Source organism: Sceloporus undulatus, chromosome 3 (assembly GCF_019175285.1).
Source record: "Sceloporus undulatus isolate JIND9_A2432 ecotype Alabama chromosome 3, SceUnd_v1.1, whole genome shotgun sequence".
NCBI classification, from domain to species: domain Eukaryota; kingdom Metazoa; phylum Chordata; class Lepidosauria; order Squamata; family Phrynosomatidae; genus Sceloporus; species Sceloporus undulatus.
The window spans coordinates 50,545,867-50,567,954 of NC_056524.1; the positions used below are offsets into that span (position 1 = coordinate 50,545,867).

The 22,088-nt window shown below is 39.4% G+C and overlaps 1 protein-coding gene across 2 annotated transcripts in view; it reads right to left on the bottom strand.

Moving 5' to 3' along the window:
- The window catches only part of CADM2 (cell adhesion molecule 2), a 576,201-nt gene that overhangs the window by 128,239 nt on the left and 425,874 nt on the right, over positions 1 to 22,088 (bottom strand). For both annotated transcript variants that reach the window (XM_042460622.1, XM_042460621.1), the window contains exon 5: positions 13,526 to 13,696. In XM_042460622.1, coding sequence (XP_042316556.1) covers positions 13,526 to 13,696 — 171 coding nt within the window. The remainder of the gene's footprint in view (positions 1 to 13,525; positions 13,697 to 22,088) is intronic.

Sequence of the window (22,088 nt, forward strand, 5' to 3'; positions counted from 1 at the left end):
GGACCAAAGCCTCACCATAGACACTTCCTCCGCCCCTACCAGAGCAGCGTGGGCGGAAGGGGAGCCCTTCCGCCCAGCGCCACCAATCAGGGTGAAGGACAGCCCCAAGCGAGAAGTTGAGGCCAGGGAGCTGCGCCGGCTCCCTACAGCAAAGTGGCCGGCCCACGCAGTCGGGCAACCACGTTTTCACTCCAGTGCCACAATAATAAAAAAATAATTATGAATCAAATACTTTGTAGATATGGTTTCAGACTGTTTTAGTTGGTATTGTGGCTGGCATCTTCAGAGAATGCTGGCATGGAGGAGAGTGGGGTGTATATACTGTTGGTTGAGAGGAAGCAATCTGCATGTTAATCTGTGTATTGTTCTGTTGTTGAATAGCAGAGCCTCAAGGTTAATGAACCCTTGTTGGCTGGGAAACCCACTCACCCAGGGTAGTTTTCATTTGAATTTGCTGGGTCTTGATTTTCATGTTTTTCAGGACTGGTAGCCAAACTTTGTTTACTTTAAAGGTTTCTTCTTTCCTGTTGAAGTTGTCCAGGTGTTATGGAGTTCAAGGGTTTCATTGTGCATTCTGACTTGATAATTGTTGCCATGGTCCAGAATTTCAGTGTTTTCAAACAGCATTTAATGCCCAGGATGGTTTATAATGTATTCGGCTACTGCTGAGTTTTCAGGCTGACCCAGTCTGTAGTGTCTCTTGTGTTACTTGATTCATGTTTGAACACTGTGTTTGGTGGTCCCTATGTAGACTTGTCTGTAGCTGTATTGTATGCGATAAACTCCTGCAGCCATGAGAGGGTCTCTCCTGTCTTTTGCTGAGCGCAGCATTTGCTGGATTTTCTTTGTCGGTTTATAGACTAATTGGAGGTTGTGTTTTCTCACCAGTTTCTCTATTCTGTCTGTGACTCCTTTGATGTATGGTAAAAAAATCCTTCCCTTTGGGTGGTTGTTTGTATTCATTCCTATGGAGGTGGGGTTTTTTTTTTGGGGGGGGGGTCTGGCAGCCCTTCTGATGTGTGACCTGGAATAACCATTAGCCTGTAGAGCCCAGTCTAGGTGCTTCAATTCATCTTCCAGCAAGTGGGGTTCACAGATCCTTTTTGCCTGGTCTACCAGTGTTTTTATGGTGCTTCTTTTTTTGTCCTGGGTGATGATTGGAATTCTTGTGTAGGTATCTATGTAGGTTTTCTGTGTATTGTGTAGTAGGGTAATCTGTTTATGGCAAAAAAAATCAGCTGGGTTATTGTGGCAATAGGACCTAAATTTAGATATTTCCAAAGCCACATGGGAACCATATGTCCCCCCACCCGTATAAATCAAGATTGGCACTGATAAGGAGCCCTGGAGGCGCAGTGGTTAAATGCCTGTACTGCAGCCATTTACTCAAGACCACAAGGTTGTGAGTTCAAGACCAGCAAAAGGGCCCAAGCTCGACTCAGGCTTGCATCCTTCCGAGGTCGCTAAAATGAGTACCCAGACTGTTGGGGGCAAATTAGCTTACTTGCTAATTAGCTTACTTGCTGTTCACCGCTATGATCTTTGGAATAGCGGTATATAAATAAAACAAATTATTATTATTATTATAAAATAGAGGACCCCAAAATTAATATATTGCACCTGTGCCATGCACGGACGCGTTTTATGCAGCTACCAGCGTACGCAGAAGCCACTTGGGGAGAGAAACAATAGTGTGTGTGCCCGTGATGCACATGTGCTGCTCCACCACATGCACGCACCCCATTATTTCCTATGGGACTTGAGCACAGGCAGATTTTCCCTTATGCAGGAGGATCCGGAACGAATCCCCCATGTAAAGAGAGGGCCCATTGTATAAAAATAGTTTGTAAGACGTGTGAAAACTGCCCCAGATGATGAAAAATGTCTCTACAAAATATTTGAAAGGTTGTGACACCTTAGGTTCATTTGAACACATGTAGTTGGACTGTCCCAAGGTTAAAGATTTTTGGAATGCAATACTGATGCAAATCTTTCTTATTGTGAAACAAACTGTAACCTTCTGTCCGGGTCTTCTCTTATTGTCAATTTATTGTAAAGGGAACACACATCTGAAACATCGTAAGTTTATCAGTACTGGGAAGAAGGCAGGATATAAATAAATGGAATAATAATAATAATCACATTTCTCCTCTCAGCAGCCAAGAATATAAGTGCAAGAAGCTGGAAAACAGGGAATATACTAATAAGTGACTGGTGGAAAAGAGTTTGGGACACTTGATTATTGGAAAAACTTTCTTATACTTTTCAACTCTGTAAGAGACAAAAGAAATTGGACCCCATTTTTTATGATTGGTCAGTGTTTATTGATTACATCAATACCAACTCATTTGCTATCGGACCTCCTACTCATCAAGCTATTCTTTGGAAAGATACTTTGATCCCAACTTCATCACCTAGTGAATGTGAGTGATGTCTTTAGAATTTTGTTACTGCTATTACCCCACAAAGGATAGCTATTATGCAAGTTTACATATAGTCCTCCAAGGCTATTTGTTATATATGTATTAATTATTTGTTTTGTATTGTCCAAGGGTATGAAGCCCCAAGGACACCCCTTTTTCAGGCCATGGGGCAGCAACATTTTGCCGCTTCTCCGTGGCCTGGAAAAGCGCCGGGTTGGAGTTGCAGGGGTTGCCAATGAGGCTGCCCTGCCTCCAACATGGCAAGAAAAGGGGTGGCTGTGGACTGCCCCTTTTCTACCCTCTGTACCCCACCTATGATTTCATTGTAATTTTATTTTTATTCCAAGATAAATGAGCAATTTATTTAATGCCCCAAAATTATTTTATTCTTAATTTAAATATTAGCCCAGTCTCTGTTGCTCAGTGAACTTTACTAATGACTGTAGCAGACAATTTTTTTTTCAATTCATAAAGACTTGTATGGTATATCATTGAAAAATTTTGGTAAATTCAAACATTCTTTTAAAAAAAGTCTTGCTGTAACCATATAAATGGGGGGGGGGGATTTGGTCTGTTTATTGTTGCATTGTGTGTAAATGGCTGGATTTTCCCCAGATCTAGAGAGCAGCTTTAGAAAGTGCATATGAAATTCACTTTGGGGAAAACCTGGGGACACCACTCCCCCCTCCCCCCACCAGTCACACAAAATACTGTGTTTGGAAGCTAATAAGTTGATCCCTGCTCTCTCAAGAGCAACAGAAACTAATACATGATGTGAAGAAAATTTGAACACCCACAGAGGCACTCCTCTTTCACAGCAGTAGAAACTGAACAATCAGTAACAATGCTTATGAATTCTCCTGAGCTTTGAACAGTGCTACAGCTAATTTTAAAATTTTCTGAACTGCCTGTCATGTACAACATAGCCAGCTAGGGTATATGATACCAGAGCCTAAAGATTATATGCTATTTTGAGGAGCAAAAGGAGTGCAACAAAATTAATTCCTCATCTTCTACCATAATATTTTCTAATTCTGAGTAGTACTATTAAATATACAAATATATATATATATATTAAATTTCACAGGCAAAAGAAAAAAAGAAGTCTTCACATGCTAGTTGATGGCTATATTTTTATACAGTGGGCCTGCTGCACTGGCAGACTAGCTATCTACAGAATGGCACATCTGTATCTCATTATGGTCCATATCATTCAATGATGACACATGTTCACAGATGCTCTGATGCATACACACATCTGCACATTGCCACCCATTGGATAATACAGGGCCTTGAGTGTCTGCATTTTTTCCCATCTCTAGGTGTGTGTGTGTCTAGAATCAAGCCCTCACAGATAGGAAGGATTCACTCTATGATTGTCCTGTTATATGATTATCCTATTTTTTCTTTAAAAAAGCACAAGCCAAAAATCTTTTTAGAAAAACAGGATAATCATATAACCTTTTAAAAGAATAAAATACAACCATCAACTAGCACATAAAAACTTGTTTCTTCTTTTGCCTGTGGATTCTAATATTTGCTTTCCAGTTCCTGGTTGTACAGTACTTTTAAAATAAAACACAGCTATACAACATGAGCAACAGGACTTGTGTTGAAATTAAGAAAGACAGGTGTCATAAGCTACTAGATGCTGTGGCTAATAACATGTTCTAAAACTGCTGCTGAATTTATGTCTCTTATTTGGGGAGGGGTGGATTTTTTATTAATTCCCCTGGAGCTTAAATTTACTTTAAATGCATATTACATGGCTTGTAACTGTTGTAGGCTTTTAAAGATGTTTTGACTTGTCATATTGATTAGATTACAGATCATGGGTGCCACCACAGAAATATCACAGAAGGATCTCTGATGATGACCACAGCTGTCAGGTAATTCTATAAGACATTCTTTCAGACACTGTGCTTCTCTATTTTTAATACTTTATATTACATATATAGAAGCATTTATGTGAAGTGTTCTATAGATTACTGTTATTTGCACACAGTTTGTAACTATCTGTGAATTATTTTAGGGCAGCTCTGTAAGTCTTTAAATAAACATTAGATTGGTTATTATTTCATTATCAGCAAACCATACTGGAGCATAGCCATCCAGATGGTAAATTGTATGATTGTACATTAACCTCTTGGATCCTGTAACCTCTATGAAGATAAAAAGTTTGGCAACAAATGAACCTAACATGGTTTTGAATTATTTTGCATTTAAATCATGGAATTCTTATTTTCATCTACCATTAACCTAATTGACCTAATTCAAAGATGCAGATTATGTCACTGAACCTTTATGTATGTAGATATTCTTTACTCCTTACCCTGGCTGTCTCCTTGGATTCATTTGTTTTAAGCATTCATAAATTTGAAAAGTTGAAATAGGATAGTGGTGATTATAGTGTTTATATTATTTTTCAGGTAGATAATTAGAATTACTTAGCTTGAAAGTGCGAAAACACTAAAGAGAAAATGTTAGATTCATTGATCTTGAATACCTTTTATTTACTTTTGAATAATTTGATATTTGTTGTTTGTGACAGTAGAAAAATGCATGCAGAAAAGTAGTATTCACACCAGGATGATTGGCAGAGCCATTGAGGGAGGGTGGGGCTTTGATACCCTCCATGATGAGACCAGTGTTTTCAAATGGAAGCATGGTCTAACAGACCAAGCTGAGGCATGTGATGGGGGCGGAGTCAGTATATAAGGATGGTATGCCCTCCATCCTGCCTCTTTTCGATGATGCAGCCCACCCTCCTGCCCTAAATGCAGTGTGAACTTTGTTGGTCGCTTCAGGGCCGGGTAGGAATTTTCTCCCCTTTTCCTGAGGTTTTTGCCTACTCCAAATTGTATTAAGGGACTGGAAATTGGCTAAGGGTAGCTGATAAATAGGTTTCACTGGCTCATATGGGGTTAAAGAATTGTTTGCTATGCACCATTGGCACCCCTTTGTGGTGAAAGGTTAGGCTATTGATCAGCTTGTACACATCAAGGGACATGGAGTTGTGAGAGAACTTGCCTTTGGGGTAGACATGGGGTTTTTGCTCAACCTTACAAATTTGAGGGAGTTTGGGGGAGAGTGCTTTATGTTTACCTTCCTAGGACTGGCTGAGGATGCAATCCGAATCATCGGATTTACCTCAGGGTTCGGTGTTTGTGCCCAAAGGGTAGTCTGAAGAGGAAGTCTAGGATTGACACCTGGTTTCAACTGGACCCGCACAGGCTTTCACTTTAATCATTCTCTCACAGTTTGATGTTTAAGGTTTAAGTTCAAGTGCTTAGCTTAAATAGGATATAGATGAAATAAATGGCCCTTTATTCATCCAGTTTATGTATCTGGTCTCTTTATTTCATGGTGGGGTATCAGTTCATGGGCCACATCACACCCATGAACTGATGAGTTGCATGGATTTTGCTTCACAGTCTCTGTTGATGCCATCTTAAACATTGGCCCCATAAGTGACATTTATACAATGCTGAATAATTATAACTCTTTAATTATCCACACTGTGATATGGCCCCATGAAATAAAAGTTACCCTGGAACTTCCATGAATAGAAATGTATGTTTGCTTGTGATTAGGTTAGTGACAGTTTTATAGCTTAGATTCTCCCTTATCACAATTAAGAATTCATTTGATAAGGCCATGGAACATGTGAAGGTTCAATAATACATTTTTATGCATACTAGTCTTTTTCAGCTTTGCTCAAAACCTGGAATTTAAAGTATTCTAAAATTAAGGAAACTTTTATTAGAGATTATGCTTGTGTTTTGTCTAGTCAATTAATATGGTCCAAGATGAACCAAATAAAAGCATGGCTTATGAAATTTTCACTTCCCATTGTTAACTGCTCCTAACAATAGAACTAGGTATTTAATTAGTTAGTTAGTTAATTTTGGTGGTTTGGTTGATTGATTGATGATGTATCTCTCAGTTTTGTGGGCCTGTCTACATTTAACTTTTGAAACATGAGAAGAATATGAGAAAGGTGTAGCAAATTTTGCTTGTAAATACTTTAGAATCTCCAAATTGGGACAAGACACACATATTTATTTATATTAAAGAAACTTGTATTTTGCAAGACAGTGAATCCTGTCCTAGCTACTGCATAATGGGCAGGCAGAAAATTTAAGTTGCATGGACGGCACTACTATATTCAGCAAATGAGAAGGTTAGCACTGTTCACGCTTTTGGCAGCAAGTGAGACAATAGAAGGAGTGCTACTGCCATGCCTGCTCCCTTTCTTTTATCAAAGTACCACACATGGTGCAGACTACAGGAGACCTTCTGAGACACCTGAGCTTTCTTTGAAGGCCAGCCATATTCCTATTACCTAGAAATAGAGCCATGGCCTCCCTCACCATTTGACCCTGTGCCAGCTTCTTTAGAGCCATTGTTGGTATTCACTCTCATCAGACCCCCTGCTGCTCTCATCAGCCATTGATACCCATGCCCAGCATGTGAAGAAGGTCTTGGAGAGTCATTTAGGAGAGGAGAATAAGGCACCAGTGAATAATTTATGATTAGAAGAATCTTTGTAGAGACTATTGAAATGAGATATTGTAGGCATAATTGATATGCATCACAGATATGGGCATCAAGTGTATTTCCAGTAAGTAAATTGACACTGACTGCCTAACCATGAAGATGCCCTCCAGGTGCATTGGGCTGCAAATCCCATTATCCACAGCCCACACAACCATTGTTTTGTGATTTAATTTAGGCATCTGTACCTCTTCCTCCTTGAAGTTTCTAGTTTAAAGAATTAAACATAGGTCAAAATAAATTTAAAATAATTTGAAAACTTGTTATGACAAGGCTTTCACTTTTCTGAATCCCATCCTGGGAGAAAGATAGAAAGCAAATAAAATAAATAAACTGTATGCACTATCCTTTAGCCAGTAGTATTAGTCATTTGTGGCACTTCTGGCATATATTAGAACAAAGGGATTGGTGATTTTATAGACTAATATTCTGACAATGAGGGAGATATCAAGTCATACTGGTGCTGCTGCTGCCTGTTGTCTCTGCCTCCTACTGCCTCTCTCCCTAGTGGCATCCAGCCATTCCAAGACTGGGTCACACTCAGGTATTTGGCCAGGTGCTGGCTAACTATCAGTCAGATTAACAACTATCCCTTCCTGCAAGGAAGTCTAAACTGGCTGCCTGAGGCAGTGGGCCCACTGCCAGCAGGATTACCACCAAAGAGGGTGCACTGTGCCAACACACAAATGGCTTGGTCTTTCATTCATATGCATTGCTTAGTTTTTAACAGCTAGTTCTGATTGGAAAAACAATATCTGATATAGTGATGAGGGGACAGCATATAAGACAAGAAGCAGCCATATGTGCAGTGATGAACAGAGGGAGAGACAGAATGGAGACCCAGTCTATTAATATCAGAGAGACAGCAGTCACAAGGCGTTGATTACCCTCAAACTGTCCCCCACATAATCTGTGTAGCCATGGCAACCACTCCCTTCCCCTGGGATAAAAATGATGTTGCTTAGTTCTACATTAGTAAATAATAAAACAGATACCATCCAGGATCTGATCTTGGATAAGCATACTGATCTGGCTTGCATTATAGAGACTTGGCTGGATTAACCTGGGGGAGAAGTCATTAAACTCTCTCAGCTTTGTCAGTCTAAATTCTCTGTTGAGTAGCAGTTGAGGTCTGAAAGCAAAGAGGGGAAGTATTCCCATCTCCTTCACCAGGTTTCCCATCCTATAGTCTACTGGGTTTCAGTGTGTGTATCCAAAGTTGGTTGATCAGAATGGAGATACTGTTGGTGTGCTGCCCTCCCACTGGTCAACAGTCTCCCATCATGAGCAGACTGAGCTGGCCTCAGCAGTGGTGTTGGAGTTCCACCAGCTTGTTGTGCTTCACAACTTCAACGTTCATTCAGAAGCCATTTTCGCTAGAAGCTACTATTCATGATGACCATGAGTCTGTCCCAAGTAATATCTAGTACTATAGGGGCACACCGTAGACTCAGTTTTCTGTTCTGGGCAGGATGATGGTGTGGAGTACTTGTCTATAGTTCCAGTGTCATGGACAGATCACAACCAGTTGAGGTCCAGCCTAACTGGTAGTTGGAGAACCACAGGAGGCTTAAGGCTTGATTAATGAGGCAAGATTCCCCATGGCTTTTGAGGAGCTTCCATACTGCCATGGCAGGTAATCCTGATACATCTTATCCCTTGCATAGAGAAGGGCTAGGATGATGGCCATAGTTGCCTGAGTGGTTCATCCCATGGACTAGAGCTAAATAAGCCTCCAATTTATTGGGGAGCTGGCAGTGAGGAAAAACTGGAAAGAGCTTAAAGCATTGGTAACAGAAAACTCATAACAGGTATGAATAAGCATGGACTAGTGCCAGTTGGAAGGCCTATACAGTAGTGATGGTAGCAGCAAAAGACTATACTTCTCTGCCTCCATTGTATCTGCACAGAGTCATCCTGCACAGCTTTCACAAATGGTTCAATACTCTGCTCCACAAGAAACAATGCTGACCACTTGACAGCCTGCTGTGGGAAATTTGCAAGACACTTTACAGACAAAATCACTCAGATCTAGATGCTGTTTTTGGTACAATAGATGCATGGCTCCTGGTTGTCCTTTCATATTGGATACCATTCAGTTAGTACAGCCTAAATATGTGGTAATGGTCTTTGGAGAAGTGAGAGTCACTACAGGTATTTTGGACTCTTGCTGTCCCTGACTCATTAAAGCACCCAGATAAGAACATGCTAAGTTAATAAGGGGAGTGGTAAATGTCTTGTTGCTTCCCAAATCTAGGAGCTCCTGGATGAAACAGATTATTCAGTTCCATTTGAATCTAGCTTCAGGCATGGTCATTGTTAGAATCCTGTTGTATTCTATCAGATATATTCTTTGGGGTTTGTGGGGATGACGGGGGTTAGGATATGCTTTGGCTAGGGCTAATGTAGATAGAGCTTGTTAGGGCTGAGCAGTGCCAGGTGGTGGTTACCTAGTGTCCTTGAAGGCCTTTCTTTCAGAGGCTTGGAATGCAGTTTTTAGCATAGGGGGATAGAAGCTGAGGGGGAGTGATGGGGGATGAGTAACAGTGAGAAAGAGGTGGGGATTTTTCCTGTGCTGGCTTTTGGCTGGGGGAGGAGTAGACAAGCATTGGGGATTTAGCTATTGCTTTTGCTGGATGGGGTCAGTCTCAGCTAAGAAGCTGAATGATGTGGAATTGCTGATTCTGGAGCTATCAATAAAGTGCTGTTGATTCCTAATCAAGCTGACTGGTTGATTGTCCAGGGTTCTGGTCTCGCATTCTGACAGTCATGGAATAGAGATGCTTTTGGTCACCTTGTGGAAGACCTACAAAAGGATTGGGCATGGGGATTGTTTCTGTTTGCTCTGCTGGACTTTTCAGCAGCTTTTAACTACTGACCTTCTGGGCTCTCTCTCTGGGATTGGACTGATCACTTTGCATTCTTTCTTGAATGACATGCTCAGTGGTTTTCCTCAGGGTTCACTTTTGTTCCCCATTATGTTTAACATATACTTGAAATTGCTGAAAGAGGTTGTTCTGAGAATTGGAGTTTGATGTTACTGGTATGCCGATGAAACTCATCTCTATGTCTCCTTTCCATCTAACTCCAAGGAAACGATACAAAACTAGTGTCTGTTGTCAGTAAAGGATTGGATGAGGGCAAACAAATTGATGCTTAATCCAGACAAGACAGAGATGCTCCTGATCAATTAGAATGCAGATCAGAGTCCTGAAGGTCAACCTGTGCTGCGTGGGGTTGCACACACCCACCCTGAAATCTCCTATTGATAAGGGTGTATTTGTATTTGTACAGTCAATATTCTAGGCGGGGCTGCCTTTGGAAACTGGAAACTCCATAGGGTCTAAAATGCTTACTGGGACTGGATATAGGCAGCATATAACTCCCTTGTTGAAAGGGTTTCATTAACTTCCACTTCATTTTTTAGTACATTTGAAAGTGAAGACTTATAAAGCTTAAGTCCAGATTGCATGAAATCCTGTATCACTACATATGAGCCTGCCTAGGTCTTATGATCTAGGGAGGAAAGCTTTATTTTTATCTCACTACCCTCCAGGCTTGCCTAATGAGGAAGAAGGGGAGAACCTTCTTGATGTCTGTTAGTAGGAAAGCGTGGTTGGCCCAGTCTTTTTGCCAGCAGGCAAAGACCGTCCTAATTAAACAGGCCTTCAGCCCTTAATCTGATTGGAGTAGAACGATATGTAAAGGGTCTGCTGTTTTAGTATGCTATGTGTTTGTAATTTCTTTTAAATGTATGTTTAAAATTAAGATTTTAATTAGATTGTTTGTTTAATGCTGTATTAATGTTTGCAACGTATATTGTTTGAGCTATTTTGTTTTAATATACATTGTAAGCCACTTTGTGTGAAAGGCGGAAGATATATCAAACCAAATCAATAAGTAATATCCTATGGTGTTCAGAATTGAGTTAAAATGTCTGCTTTATTTTATATTTTTGCTTTTGCACCTATAATATCACTGAGAAACAAAATGTTAGTGTTGTAACTATTTATAGCTCTCAAAGGGGCTATCTAACTGTTTAGTGGCAAACAGATTGGCTCTTCAGAGCCACAGGGCACACTTCATTATTTTTACTTTAAATGCTCCCAGCATCTTAGATATTAGCCTCCACCAATCATACATGAGCTCAAAGTTTAGGCCACACATTTAGTATAGGCTCTGGCAATGCCCGTAATATTTTTTAAATACTCTTTTGTGTGATTTAAAAAAAAACCACTCTGAGGAAATAATGTTGGTCAGTGATTGTTGTTTAGTGGCTGATTTGCTTTGAAGCCATTCCAGTACCTATCACTTCAAAAGTGCACCTCATTACTGCTGCCTGACAAGAGATAACAGCAGGGTAAGGGAGCACTGAGAATGAGCAAATGGAGTGGGATGAAGAAATGGGGAAACCAGGTCTGGCTGCTACATTGCTGTGGACTCTTTCACACAGGATTAAATTGGAAGGTTAAAGTAGCGCTAATTCGGTGTTATCCATCGGGTTTGCGTTATTTCATGAAAGATGATCACATGAGATCACAGGCAATGCGGGGCCAATGCGGACGCATCCAAGTGTCATTCCAGGATCATGTAAATTTGGAAAACATCGAAGTTATAAGTCCTTTTTCGCATGCAAATTCGAAGTCAGTTTGAATTAGCTTTGGTATGGAATACATTTTCATTTCTGCCCTGGGATAACCCCCATCATTTAAAACTTCAATTCCCATGATCCTCTTCAGTGGCTCACCTTCCAGGTCACCTAGGGACTTCTCCAGCTGTTTCAAAGCTGTTTTGAAGGGGGAAACAGTGAGGGGTGAAGGGCAAGGATGAACCTTCTCATGCCTCTTGCTTCTGCTGTCCACCTCTAACTGGGCATGAGGGGCTTCCCCACTTGATCTCCTCAGACAACCTCTTGCGCAGTGATGTGCAAATATTTAATTCCATTGCTGTGGTTGCTCTGCTTGCAAGGCTGTAGTTTATTGTTATTACTTTTTGGGATGAAGGAGAAGGGAGTTCTGGCCTCAGAGTCAACTGAGCCAAGGAAGTGGTGATATGGATAGGATGTGCTATAGAAAGCATCAAGTAAGATTTGAAGGTCTTCAAGGCATCTAAATGTAGGAGAGGGAAACAGATAGGGTGGTTGTGTGTATTTATATATTTTTCTTATTCTGTTGTATCCTACAGTGGTTTTTAAAAGAAAAAAAGATTCATCACTATGATGCATTTGGAATCCCAGGAGTGTGGGGAGCACAGGTTGATGAGAAAAATAAATGAGAGAAAAATTGTTAGCTCCAAGATATGACTACAGTATTTTGGATACCAGACCCCACCTCTGATGTATTCAGAGTCTTGGTCAAGTTACTTTCCACTTAGCTTCATCAGTTCGCCTTTCTATGAAAATGTTGTCCTATGCAAAAGAGCAATTATTTTGCGAATGAACACTACACCCTCCCTCCCTCCCTCCCTCCCTCCCAGGCCAGCTATTCTGTAATAGTTTCCATAACACATTTGTAAAATTGCAGATCATTGGCTGAAAAGTATACAAATCTTTTTCCCAATATTTCAACATTTCCAAAATTATATTGTAGGCTTTTATTTGTGTGTGTGTGTGTGTGTGTTTATGCAGAGAGGGAGAGAGAAGTGATATATACATATTTTATATAAAAGTTTTTGCTGCAACTGCTAATCCTACTGTTCAAAAACATCAACTAAATAGCAACTTTGACTTGATGCCAAAGTTATACCAAAACTAAAGCCAAATGGATGTCTAAGAGGAAGGTATTGTATAACTGGAGTATCACCACAGAGAAGGCCCTTTCCCATGTTCCCCCACAATGCATTCCTCCTACAAGTGGGATAAATATCTCCAATATACCTCAACTCTTCTTAAATAAACAATTAAGCATTGCAGAAGTAAATAGAATCCTACAGGCCCTAAAACTAATAATCTTGTATCAAATTCTCAGACAATACCTGCTGTGGGCCGCATCTTGGCTTATTAACCTGAGATCTTTGGAGGAAGCACTTTTCTTAGTTTCACCAGTCTTGCAGACATGAGATGTGAATGTGACAGGAGGCTTTCTCAATAGCTGCCCAAAGGCTCTGGAACTCTCTTCCTAGGAAAGCTAAATGGCTCCCTCCTTGCTATCATTTCATTGATACTGAAAACTTTTTTTTATTCTAACATGCCTTTGAGAACATACTGTTTTACAAGAAAACAACTTTCTTTAGCATATTGTACTACTTTACTCCTTTGTTTTAAATGGAGATGTTTTACATCATTTTAAATTTACAGCAAGTTCAATATCATGTAAAACATATCATATTTATTTTCATCTACATATATATTATGATATATTACTTCCACTTCTTTTTATTATATAAGTCACCGTTTTGGGAGCACAGGTGAGACATAAAAATAATACAATACAGAATACTTGAAATCAAAACAGCCACATTTATAACAATTCTCTAATTTAGCATTGTTTTGTTGACTCTACACAAAGCCTACTTACAGACACATAGCACATAAACATATTACTTACAGTGTATTTCTAGAACTTGCATTGCTATCTGTGGTGTGGAGTGCAAGGATTCATGATCTACTCTGCAACTTACAACTGCACCATCATCACTGCGATCTGCTTTGAAATTCATTGTGCTGCTGACAGTAAATGTTTTCCGATTTGCATCTTCTTCTTTTAAATATTTAACATCTGCAAAAAATTAAGTTTGCTGTAGTTTAGCACAATAGTTTGGGATAATAAAAGACAAAAGAATCCTACAGTACATTAAACCATTTTAAATAGCAAACAAAAAATGCACCTTTCATCATGTTTGCTCACTCTTTCAAAGCAAACAAAGTTCTATTTCCAGACATTCCATTATTTGTCTTACAAAACTACCAATGCTGTCATTCCCAAATGTACACAGACACAGATGGGAAAAGCAATTTCAATATCAACCAAAAGGCAGAACTGTCAGAATGAAATTCTGCTCCTCATTATCTCTGATATAACTAGATTGCAATCCAAATAGTCTCCTCCTGAAGCCCATTAAAGAAAACAGAATCTCTTTTTTCTTAAATCATCTGATTAGGATTTTTGTTTTTATCCACTCATTTCTGAAAGCTTAGGCCTGAAAACAATACATTAAAAAGAGATGAACATTTCAGAACTCTAAAACTACATTAAAATACCCAATAGATTACAGAATACTATTTCCTTAATCTTCTTCTTTTTTAGTAAAACAAGTGTTAAAATAGAGTTTTGATGTAGAAGAAATATCACATATTTATCAAAGTAATCTTTAGTTCAGTTTAGCACTATTTTTAAATCAAAAACTGGGACAATGAAAGGTTGGGTTTTTTTTTTTTTACTTATTTATGGGATTATGAGTTGCATTCTGAAATAATGTCATAAGTAGTGTAACACATCCTTATACCCCTGAATGATATAAAAAAAAAAGTATAGGGAAACAAAATAAACAAATGTGTGTCATAAAACATTTGTTGCCATTTATTCTAAGTTGTGGTATTATATAGCAAGTAGCAATAACAAGTACATTTTTATATTGCTTGTCAGTGCACTTAAGCACTCCCTAAGCAGTTTACAATACTGTAATGTGTAAGCTACCCCAGAGTGGGAAATGAGTGTTTCTTAGAAAACTTGATTTTGATTTTGACAAAATGAAGCCAAAACCTAGGAAGCTGTGGGTACTTCTGCACATAACTTTTTTATGTGCAATCCTCAGCCTCATTCATGGAATGTGTATGTAATGGGTGGGGAGGGGGCGGTGTCACAGAGACCTGGCAACATTATCATCAGTTTTTTACACTCACATATTTTCCAACCAGAACATCTAATAAAATCTTGCTTCTTTTCACAATGTTACTGTTACAGATGGACAAATGGAGTAATTGCCTAACATCTTTTGACTGATATCATTAGGAGGCATCAGTCTACAATGGGAGGGTTAAGTGTGTGTATGTGTGGCGGGGGGAGGTGGCATATAGTGTCACAATAGTCCCCATGCCACTTCATCCTCCAAAATTGTCCTCAAATACCTGATAGTTCTCTCCAACATACTGGCTGGCGGCCTCAGTATTCGTTTCAGTAGAAACTGTATTGCTATTTAAATCAGTTTGACGGATTTTAAAAAATATAGAGATGTGAAAGGAAAATATCCAAGTACTTGTTCGAGTTTAGTTTTCAATCTCTGAACAGGGACTTCCATATTCCTAAAAATATATATATTTGTACTTTGAACGTAATTTGGGATTTCAGTTTATGTCCAATTCTTTCCTGTTTTATTTCAAGATAGCCCCCAAGGACTTTTCAACTACTGTATATACTTGACTATAAGTTGACCTCATGTATAAGTCAAGGGCAGGTTTTTGGGGCCAAAATTATGGATTTTGATATGACTCATGGATAAGTCGAGGGCAACACTTAGGGGTGTATAACAAAGGATGCAAAGGATGAAGCAAAGGAAAACAGTGCCAAAAATATACAAAATTCCAGCATACTAAAGGCTACATGAATGAGAAAATATAAAGAGGGTGTGTGTGCTTCCAGAACAGATGGCACTCTTGTCTTTCACAAGGGGATGGTTCCTTTTTAAAGAAGAATTAAAGTACAGTACAATGCTTACATTGACCCGTGGATAAGTCAACTCAGGTTTTTGGAGTTAATTTTTTGACTAAAATTTCTAGACTTATACATGAGTATATACAGTTTTTAAAAACTGGCTTCATGTCCCTTAGAACTGAATTACGTGTTGTGTCATGACATACATTGCAACGGTCCAGTTGCAAAATCTATAAAATATATGCTTAATTAACCATATACTTTGTTCCAATGACTTGTAGCCACAGGCGGTTTACACCTTGAAATAACACCATTTCCCCCCTCACTACAGAAAGAATATAGGTGAATATTTGAAAATGTTCTCTCTCGCTACACATACATACACACACACACACACACACACACACACACAAACAATATTTTGTCTACAGAAAATGCTGTTTTGCATGCAACATCCATATGCAATTTTAGTACAGAACAAGTCACCAACCATACATTTTATTCACAAAAAAAAAGCAGTCCCTCCTCCACAAAAATAGCATGAGTGTGCAGAGAAGGCATTTCCTGCACAGAAAATAATGTTTCTTGTATAAAAAAAGATAGAAAGGTGCAAATTTTGGGCAGAATAATTACTCAACTATAGTTATATTAATATGAATAAATAGAGAATGCTGTTTCCTGCAGAGGAGATGCTCTTCTCTATGCAAAATAACAACATACACGATTTGTTCATAATAAGTCCTGAACTGTGAATAGTCTTTAAAACCTCCAGTTTTTGAGGACTTTCTCTTAACACTTAGAAAATTGCAAAATAAAAAAATAAATGCATACATAAAATTACTTATTTTTTTTCTAAGAACAAAATTAGCAAAGAACTGCATCCCTTTTCATTATTCACTTTAATGGGTTCAGCTCTCCTCACATACATTTTGATGTATATGCAAAGCTTTTGCCACAACTGGAATGAATGAAGCAGTATGTGTACATACCAGAACCACAACACAGATGAGCCTTTGGCTATAGATGACAAGTACGTTTCTGTAGAATAATTTAATACGAAATGGGGTATTTTATTAACATACTGATCCCCCCACTGTTTACACTCTTAAATGGCAGCCATTATAGCTTTGGGGTCATAAGGGAGGTATGTGAAATATGCTTGAAATTGGTTACTTGACCCTTCTGTCTGCCCCCCCCCCTTTACACAGTTCCTGCACTTTACTTCCAGTGGGTTGGTAGCAGTTCTCACAAATGCAGGTGGAAAGCAGTTACTTAGCTCAGGTTCAAGGGACTATACCAATACACAGTAACTCCTATTAAGCAGGGAATAGCCACCTTAAGAATTCATTGGTCATAATATAATAATAATAAATTTTTATTTATATCTCCCGATTCTCCCTTCGGATCAAAGCAGGATTACAGCAGTAAAAACATCATAAAATATATAGATAATACAAAATACATCAATCAGAAATAAAAAGGGCAGAGTTGTTACAATATTGCTCACAGTTGTAAGAATCGAGTCATCGTACTCAGATGTTCAAAATCAGATTAGAAGAGATCTGTTGGTTAGGCCCGCCAGAAGAGATCCATCTTCAGTGCCCTCTTGAAAGCTTCCAAAGAAGGTATAAGACTGATCTCTTCCGGTAAGTTGTTCCAAAGTCTAGGGGGCCATTGCAGAAAACGTTTTACAAGAGGTGGTTTTAAACCCGGTTTTGGGGTGTTCTAATATTTTTGTGCCAGATGTTCTGAGAGTGCGGGGCGGATTATGTAGGGAGAGGCATTCCCTTAAGTAACTTGGGCCCAGGCCATGTAGGGCTTTAAAGGTAATAACTGACACTTTGTATTGTGCCTGGAGGCTAATTGGCAGGCAATACAGAGATTTCAATACTGGTGTAATATGCTCTGATCTCGGTGTCCTGGTGATCAGTCTGGCTGCAGCATTCTGAATCAGTTGGGGCTTCCGAACTTGGTACAAAGGTAGCCCCATGTAGAGCGGATTACAGAAATCTAAACGAGAGGTTACCAGTGCATGTACTACTGTTTCAAGGTCCCCCTGAGCCAGGTAGGGAAGCAGTTGGTGTATCAGCCAAAGCTGACACCATGCACTCTTGGCTATCGCCTCCACCTAATATGTCAACTATAGAGATGAGTCCAGGAGTACTCCCAAACTACGAACTTCATTCTTCAGGGGAACTGTGACCCCATCAAGGATGGGTTGGGAAATCTCCTTCCCTGGACCAGGGGCACCTATCACGAGCACCTCCGTTTTCTCTGTATTCAGCTTGAGTTTGTTTTCCCTCATCCAGCCCATTACTGACTCAAGGCAGGCATTCAGAGGAGAGATGACATCCTTAGTCACTGCAGCAGTTGGAGACAAAGAGAAGTGAATTTGGGTGTCATCAGCATATTGGAAACCCCATAAGTAAGTTTATCTAAAGTAAATATCAGTATCATAATGTAATACTGAAATTGTATTTGTCCTTGTTGTACTCAGAAAAAGCAAAGGTTAAAAGGCTGCCCACATATTTTAATTCCTGTTAGAGAAATATGGTCTACAAAACATTTCCTTTACACATCTTGTAATGTGCTTCTATTTGCAGTTCTAGTTGTTTCTATCTTGGAAATATACCGGGCCCATTCCCACTTGCCAGAAAATCCCTTTCCTGAATCGATTCCTGAAACCAGTACAGAAAAACATGGTTCTCACTATGGTTGCGCCAGTTTCAGGAATTGGTTCAGGAATCGGGAAGTGGTGGGGGACAGCTTGTTGGCCCGGCCTGGCCCAGCCCCAAAATCCCCAACATAGCTTCTTTATCAGCTTCTTTATCAGTTTCTTTGGCTACTAACTGGCTTCCCTGCACCTTTTTTAAAATTTCCCACAGCAGGGGAGGCCAGAAGGAGGTCGCAGAGAAGCCAGGGGGAAGCCGGGAAGGAGGTTGCAAGGCTTCCGGCTTCTCTGTGACCTCCTTCCAGCCTCCCCAGCCACGGAAATTTAAAAAAAAAAGCCAAGGAAGCTGGTAAGCAGTCAAAGAAACCGGTAAGGAGGCTGGGAAGGGGATTTTGGGGGCAGAAGAGGCTGGATAATGCCAGCAGCACTCTGGGCCAGGCTGCCAGTGGGAACCAGGGCAGATTCGATTCCGATTCGAATCTGCCTGGTTCCCACTTGGGCTGAATCGATTTATTTCTAATTAAATTGATCCAGCCCAAAAAACACCCCATTTTCCCTGCATCTTTTTGATTCGGGTTAAATGAGTAAAAATGGGCAGAAAGCATGCCCTCCCCCCTTTCTTAACTGATTTCTAAAATTGGATTCAGTGGAACCATGCCTGTTCAACCCAGGTCACGATCCGGAATTAAATGTAGTTGGAACACAGCCACCTTGACTGTATGAGTGGGTGAGGGAGGGTGAGAATTACCCTTCAGGAGATTAGACTTTCCTAAGAGTTTTGAAGAGCACCAAGCAGGAAAACACAGAATGACCAGGAAAGCACAGGATGAGCCCAGGCCATTCTGGCCTGGGACCAAATCCAGGTTGGTCCCTAGGCTGGTGGGGGGATGGGGGATGGGTGGGTGTTTCAATGCCTGTCCCTATGCCAACATGGGGGGATGTTACTGGTGCACACAACATACCTTTCTGTGCTGTCACTCCTACTGGGAAGGCCCCCATTGCTGCATTTGGTGCAGAAATGGGGTGCATCGTTGCAACCACATGGCCTTGTTTCCATGTCAGATGCAGCAATGGAGGGCTTCCCAGTAGGAACAATAGCGCTGCAAAGTAAGGAGCATGTGGGGACCATTTAAACAGATGGGGTTTGCTGCAGAGTTTCCAGGAAACTCCACACCAAACCAGGGGGCAAAGTGATTCATATTAAGGGCTGTTTACCCCCAGGATGAGCTGGATCCACCAGATTCATGGCTGCTCTGCCAGGATCCAGCACCAATTCTGGTCCTGGGGTTTTGGTCTGTGTCACAGTTAATCTAGTTAGTCTTGATTAATTTACCTAAGGTTGTCCAGCACAGATTGCATTACACCAATAAACACCTATAATATCAATGTGCTATGAATATCCTTTGAGTGTCAAGTATGTAATAAGCAGAGAAGACACCACACAATTAGAAAATCTCTACTAAAGGTTTGGGAAAAAATCAGAAGGAAAATTTATCGGAAGATTCCCCTGTGGTTATCCCCTCAGGAGGCATTTATTGGAAGATGGAAAGATCTTGATATTTGGCTGACCTATAAAGATCTATTATATAAATCGGAACATAACAACTACAAACTGAAACCCATAGAGTCTATGAAACAACTAGATCCAAAGGTACATTGGTTTTTCTAATAATAATAATAATAATAATAATAATAATAATAATAATAATAATTTGTTTTATTTATATACCGCTATTCCAAAGATTATAGCAGTGAACAGCAAGTAAGCTAATTAGCAAGTAAGCTAATTTGCCCCCAACAGTCTGGGTACTCATTTTAGCGACCTCGGAAGGATGCAAGCCTGAGTCGAGCTTGGGCCCTTTTGCTGGTCTTGAACTCGCAACCTTGTGGTTTTGAGTGAATGGGTGCAATACAGGCATTTAACCACTGTGCCACCAGGGCTCCTTATACTACTTACAGATAATAGATCAAAATAGATCAAAAAATTCATGGTTTTGAAGAACAGATATCTGAATTTTCACAAATTTTATTGGACAGAAGCAATAAAAAACGACAAAATTACAAAAGTTTCTTAGAAATTTGGAGCAAGAAAAAGAACCAGTCACTGATACAATGATAAAATGGGCAACAGATCTAGGTCACAGTATAGATATAGATAATTGGACCTCCGCAACAAAAAATACGAAGAAATTTTCAAAATCTCAAAACCTTTGGGAAAATTATTGGAAAATGGAACATAGATGGTATTTAACCCCCAACAAAATTGCCAAAATTTATAAAACAGGACCAGGAACATGCTGGAAATATGGTAACGTGCTGGGAACGTGGATGCATATTTGGTGGACATGCCCAAAGTTAAAACTTAATTGGAAAAAAATACATAGAGAAATTGAGCTGATGTTAAAGGTAAATTTTGAAATGAGACCGCAAATATACTTGCTAAACATGCTGGAAAAGATTCCTACACAGATCAGAAAAAGACAAGAAAGAATTTTGTTGTACTTAATAACTGCCGCTAGAATCACAATTTCACAATTCTGGAAGAATCAGGAGATACCGAATTTCGAAGTGTGCTAGGAGAAAATTTACGAAATGAGGGAGATGGATATTTTGACAGGTCGTTTATCTAATAAGGACATTGCAGTAATAGAAGAAGAATGGGACCTGATGATGATATATTATAAGAATAGACAAGAAAGGGTACAGATCACAACGGAATAAATGCATCTAATATAATATAACTGGATTAGCTGAGTTTTGTAATAATAAATATACTTCGAGGAATCAATAAATATATTTGAGAATATGGTGTATTAGTAACAAAGAGTTGAGAAATACTGTTTGATACAATATTGAGAGTTTGGCTTTAGAGTGACTTGGAAGTATGTAGTTCTATTTTGGTTCAATGTATTTTCTGGCACTGGAATGGGGAAATCTCCCCTAAAGGTGTGAAGACTCATGTAATAAGCTTTATTTTATGTTTAAAAACCTTTTAATTTAAAAAAAGGTAGTTTTGATTAACTTTATGTATAAAATAATGCTTTGGAAAACTGATCATGGTTCATCTTGAAGCGCAACACACTATACTTTATATTACCAAGTGCCATGAAGCAATCTTATGCAACTTATCTGCGTAGATGGGAAAGGCTGCGTACCATTATGTGAGAAACTGACCACTGGGAAATGAAAGGCATGGCTCGTGGAGTTAATCTGTAAAATGGCAACACCATGGGAACTGAGCGTTAATCCAAATCATTTTATTTCTGACCTATGGGAACTGAATCTGAGCGTTTGTATAATACAGGTGGAAATTGCAAAGGAACAAAAACTATTTTCACGTATTTGGCTTATTATAGCACATGCATCAGAGTCATAACTCCTGTAGCATAAGTCATATAACCTGATAAAATGTTTTAGCAAGTATTATCTGTGGTCATCAGTGATTTGTTCTTTCTTTCCATTCTTAGTGGCATTTAGTAGCTCCCTAGATTACAAGTTGCCTATGAAAAAAGCAAGGAAATTAGAAGTACTGCTGGACATATTTATACAATGTAATGACAGCAAATAAAAGGAAGTAACTTATGAACATAATATTTTGCGATGTGTAGTCAAAGGCTTTCATGGCCAGCATCCATAGTTTTTTGTGGGTTTTTCGGACATGGTCACATAGCCCGAAAAACCCACAAAAACCTATAATATTTTGCATTTGTAATAAAATAATCATTGCAAAATATCCAAAAGGGCTGAAGAGATTACATGTTATTTCAGTTGAAGCTGATAACTTTAAAAGAGAGGAAATACCAAGTGAAGAAGTCTTCTGCCATTAAACAGAATGTACTTGGGGATCAG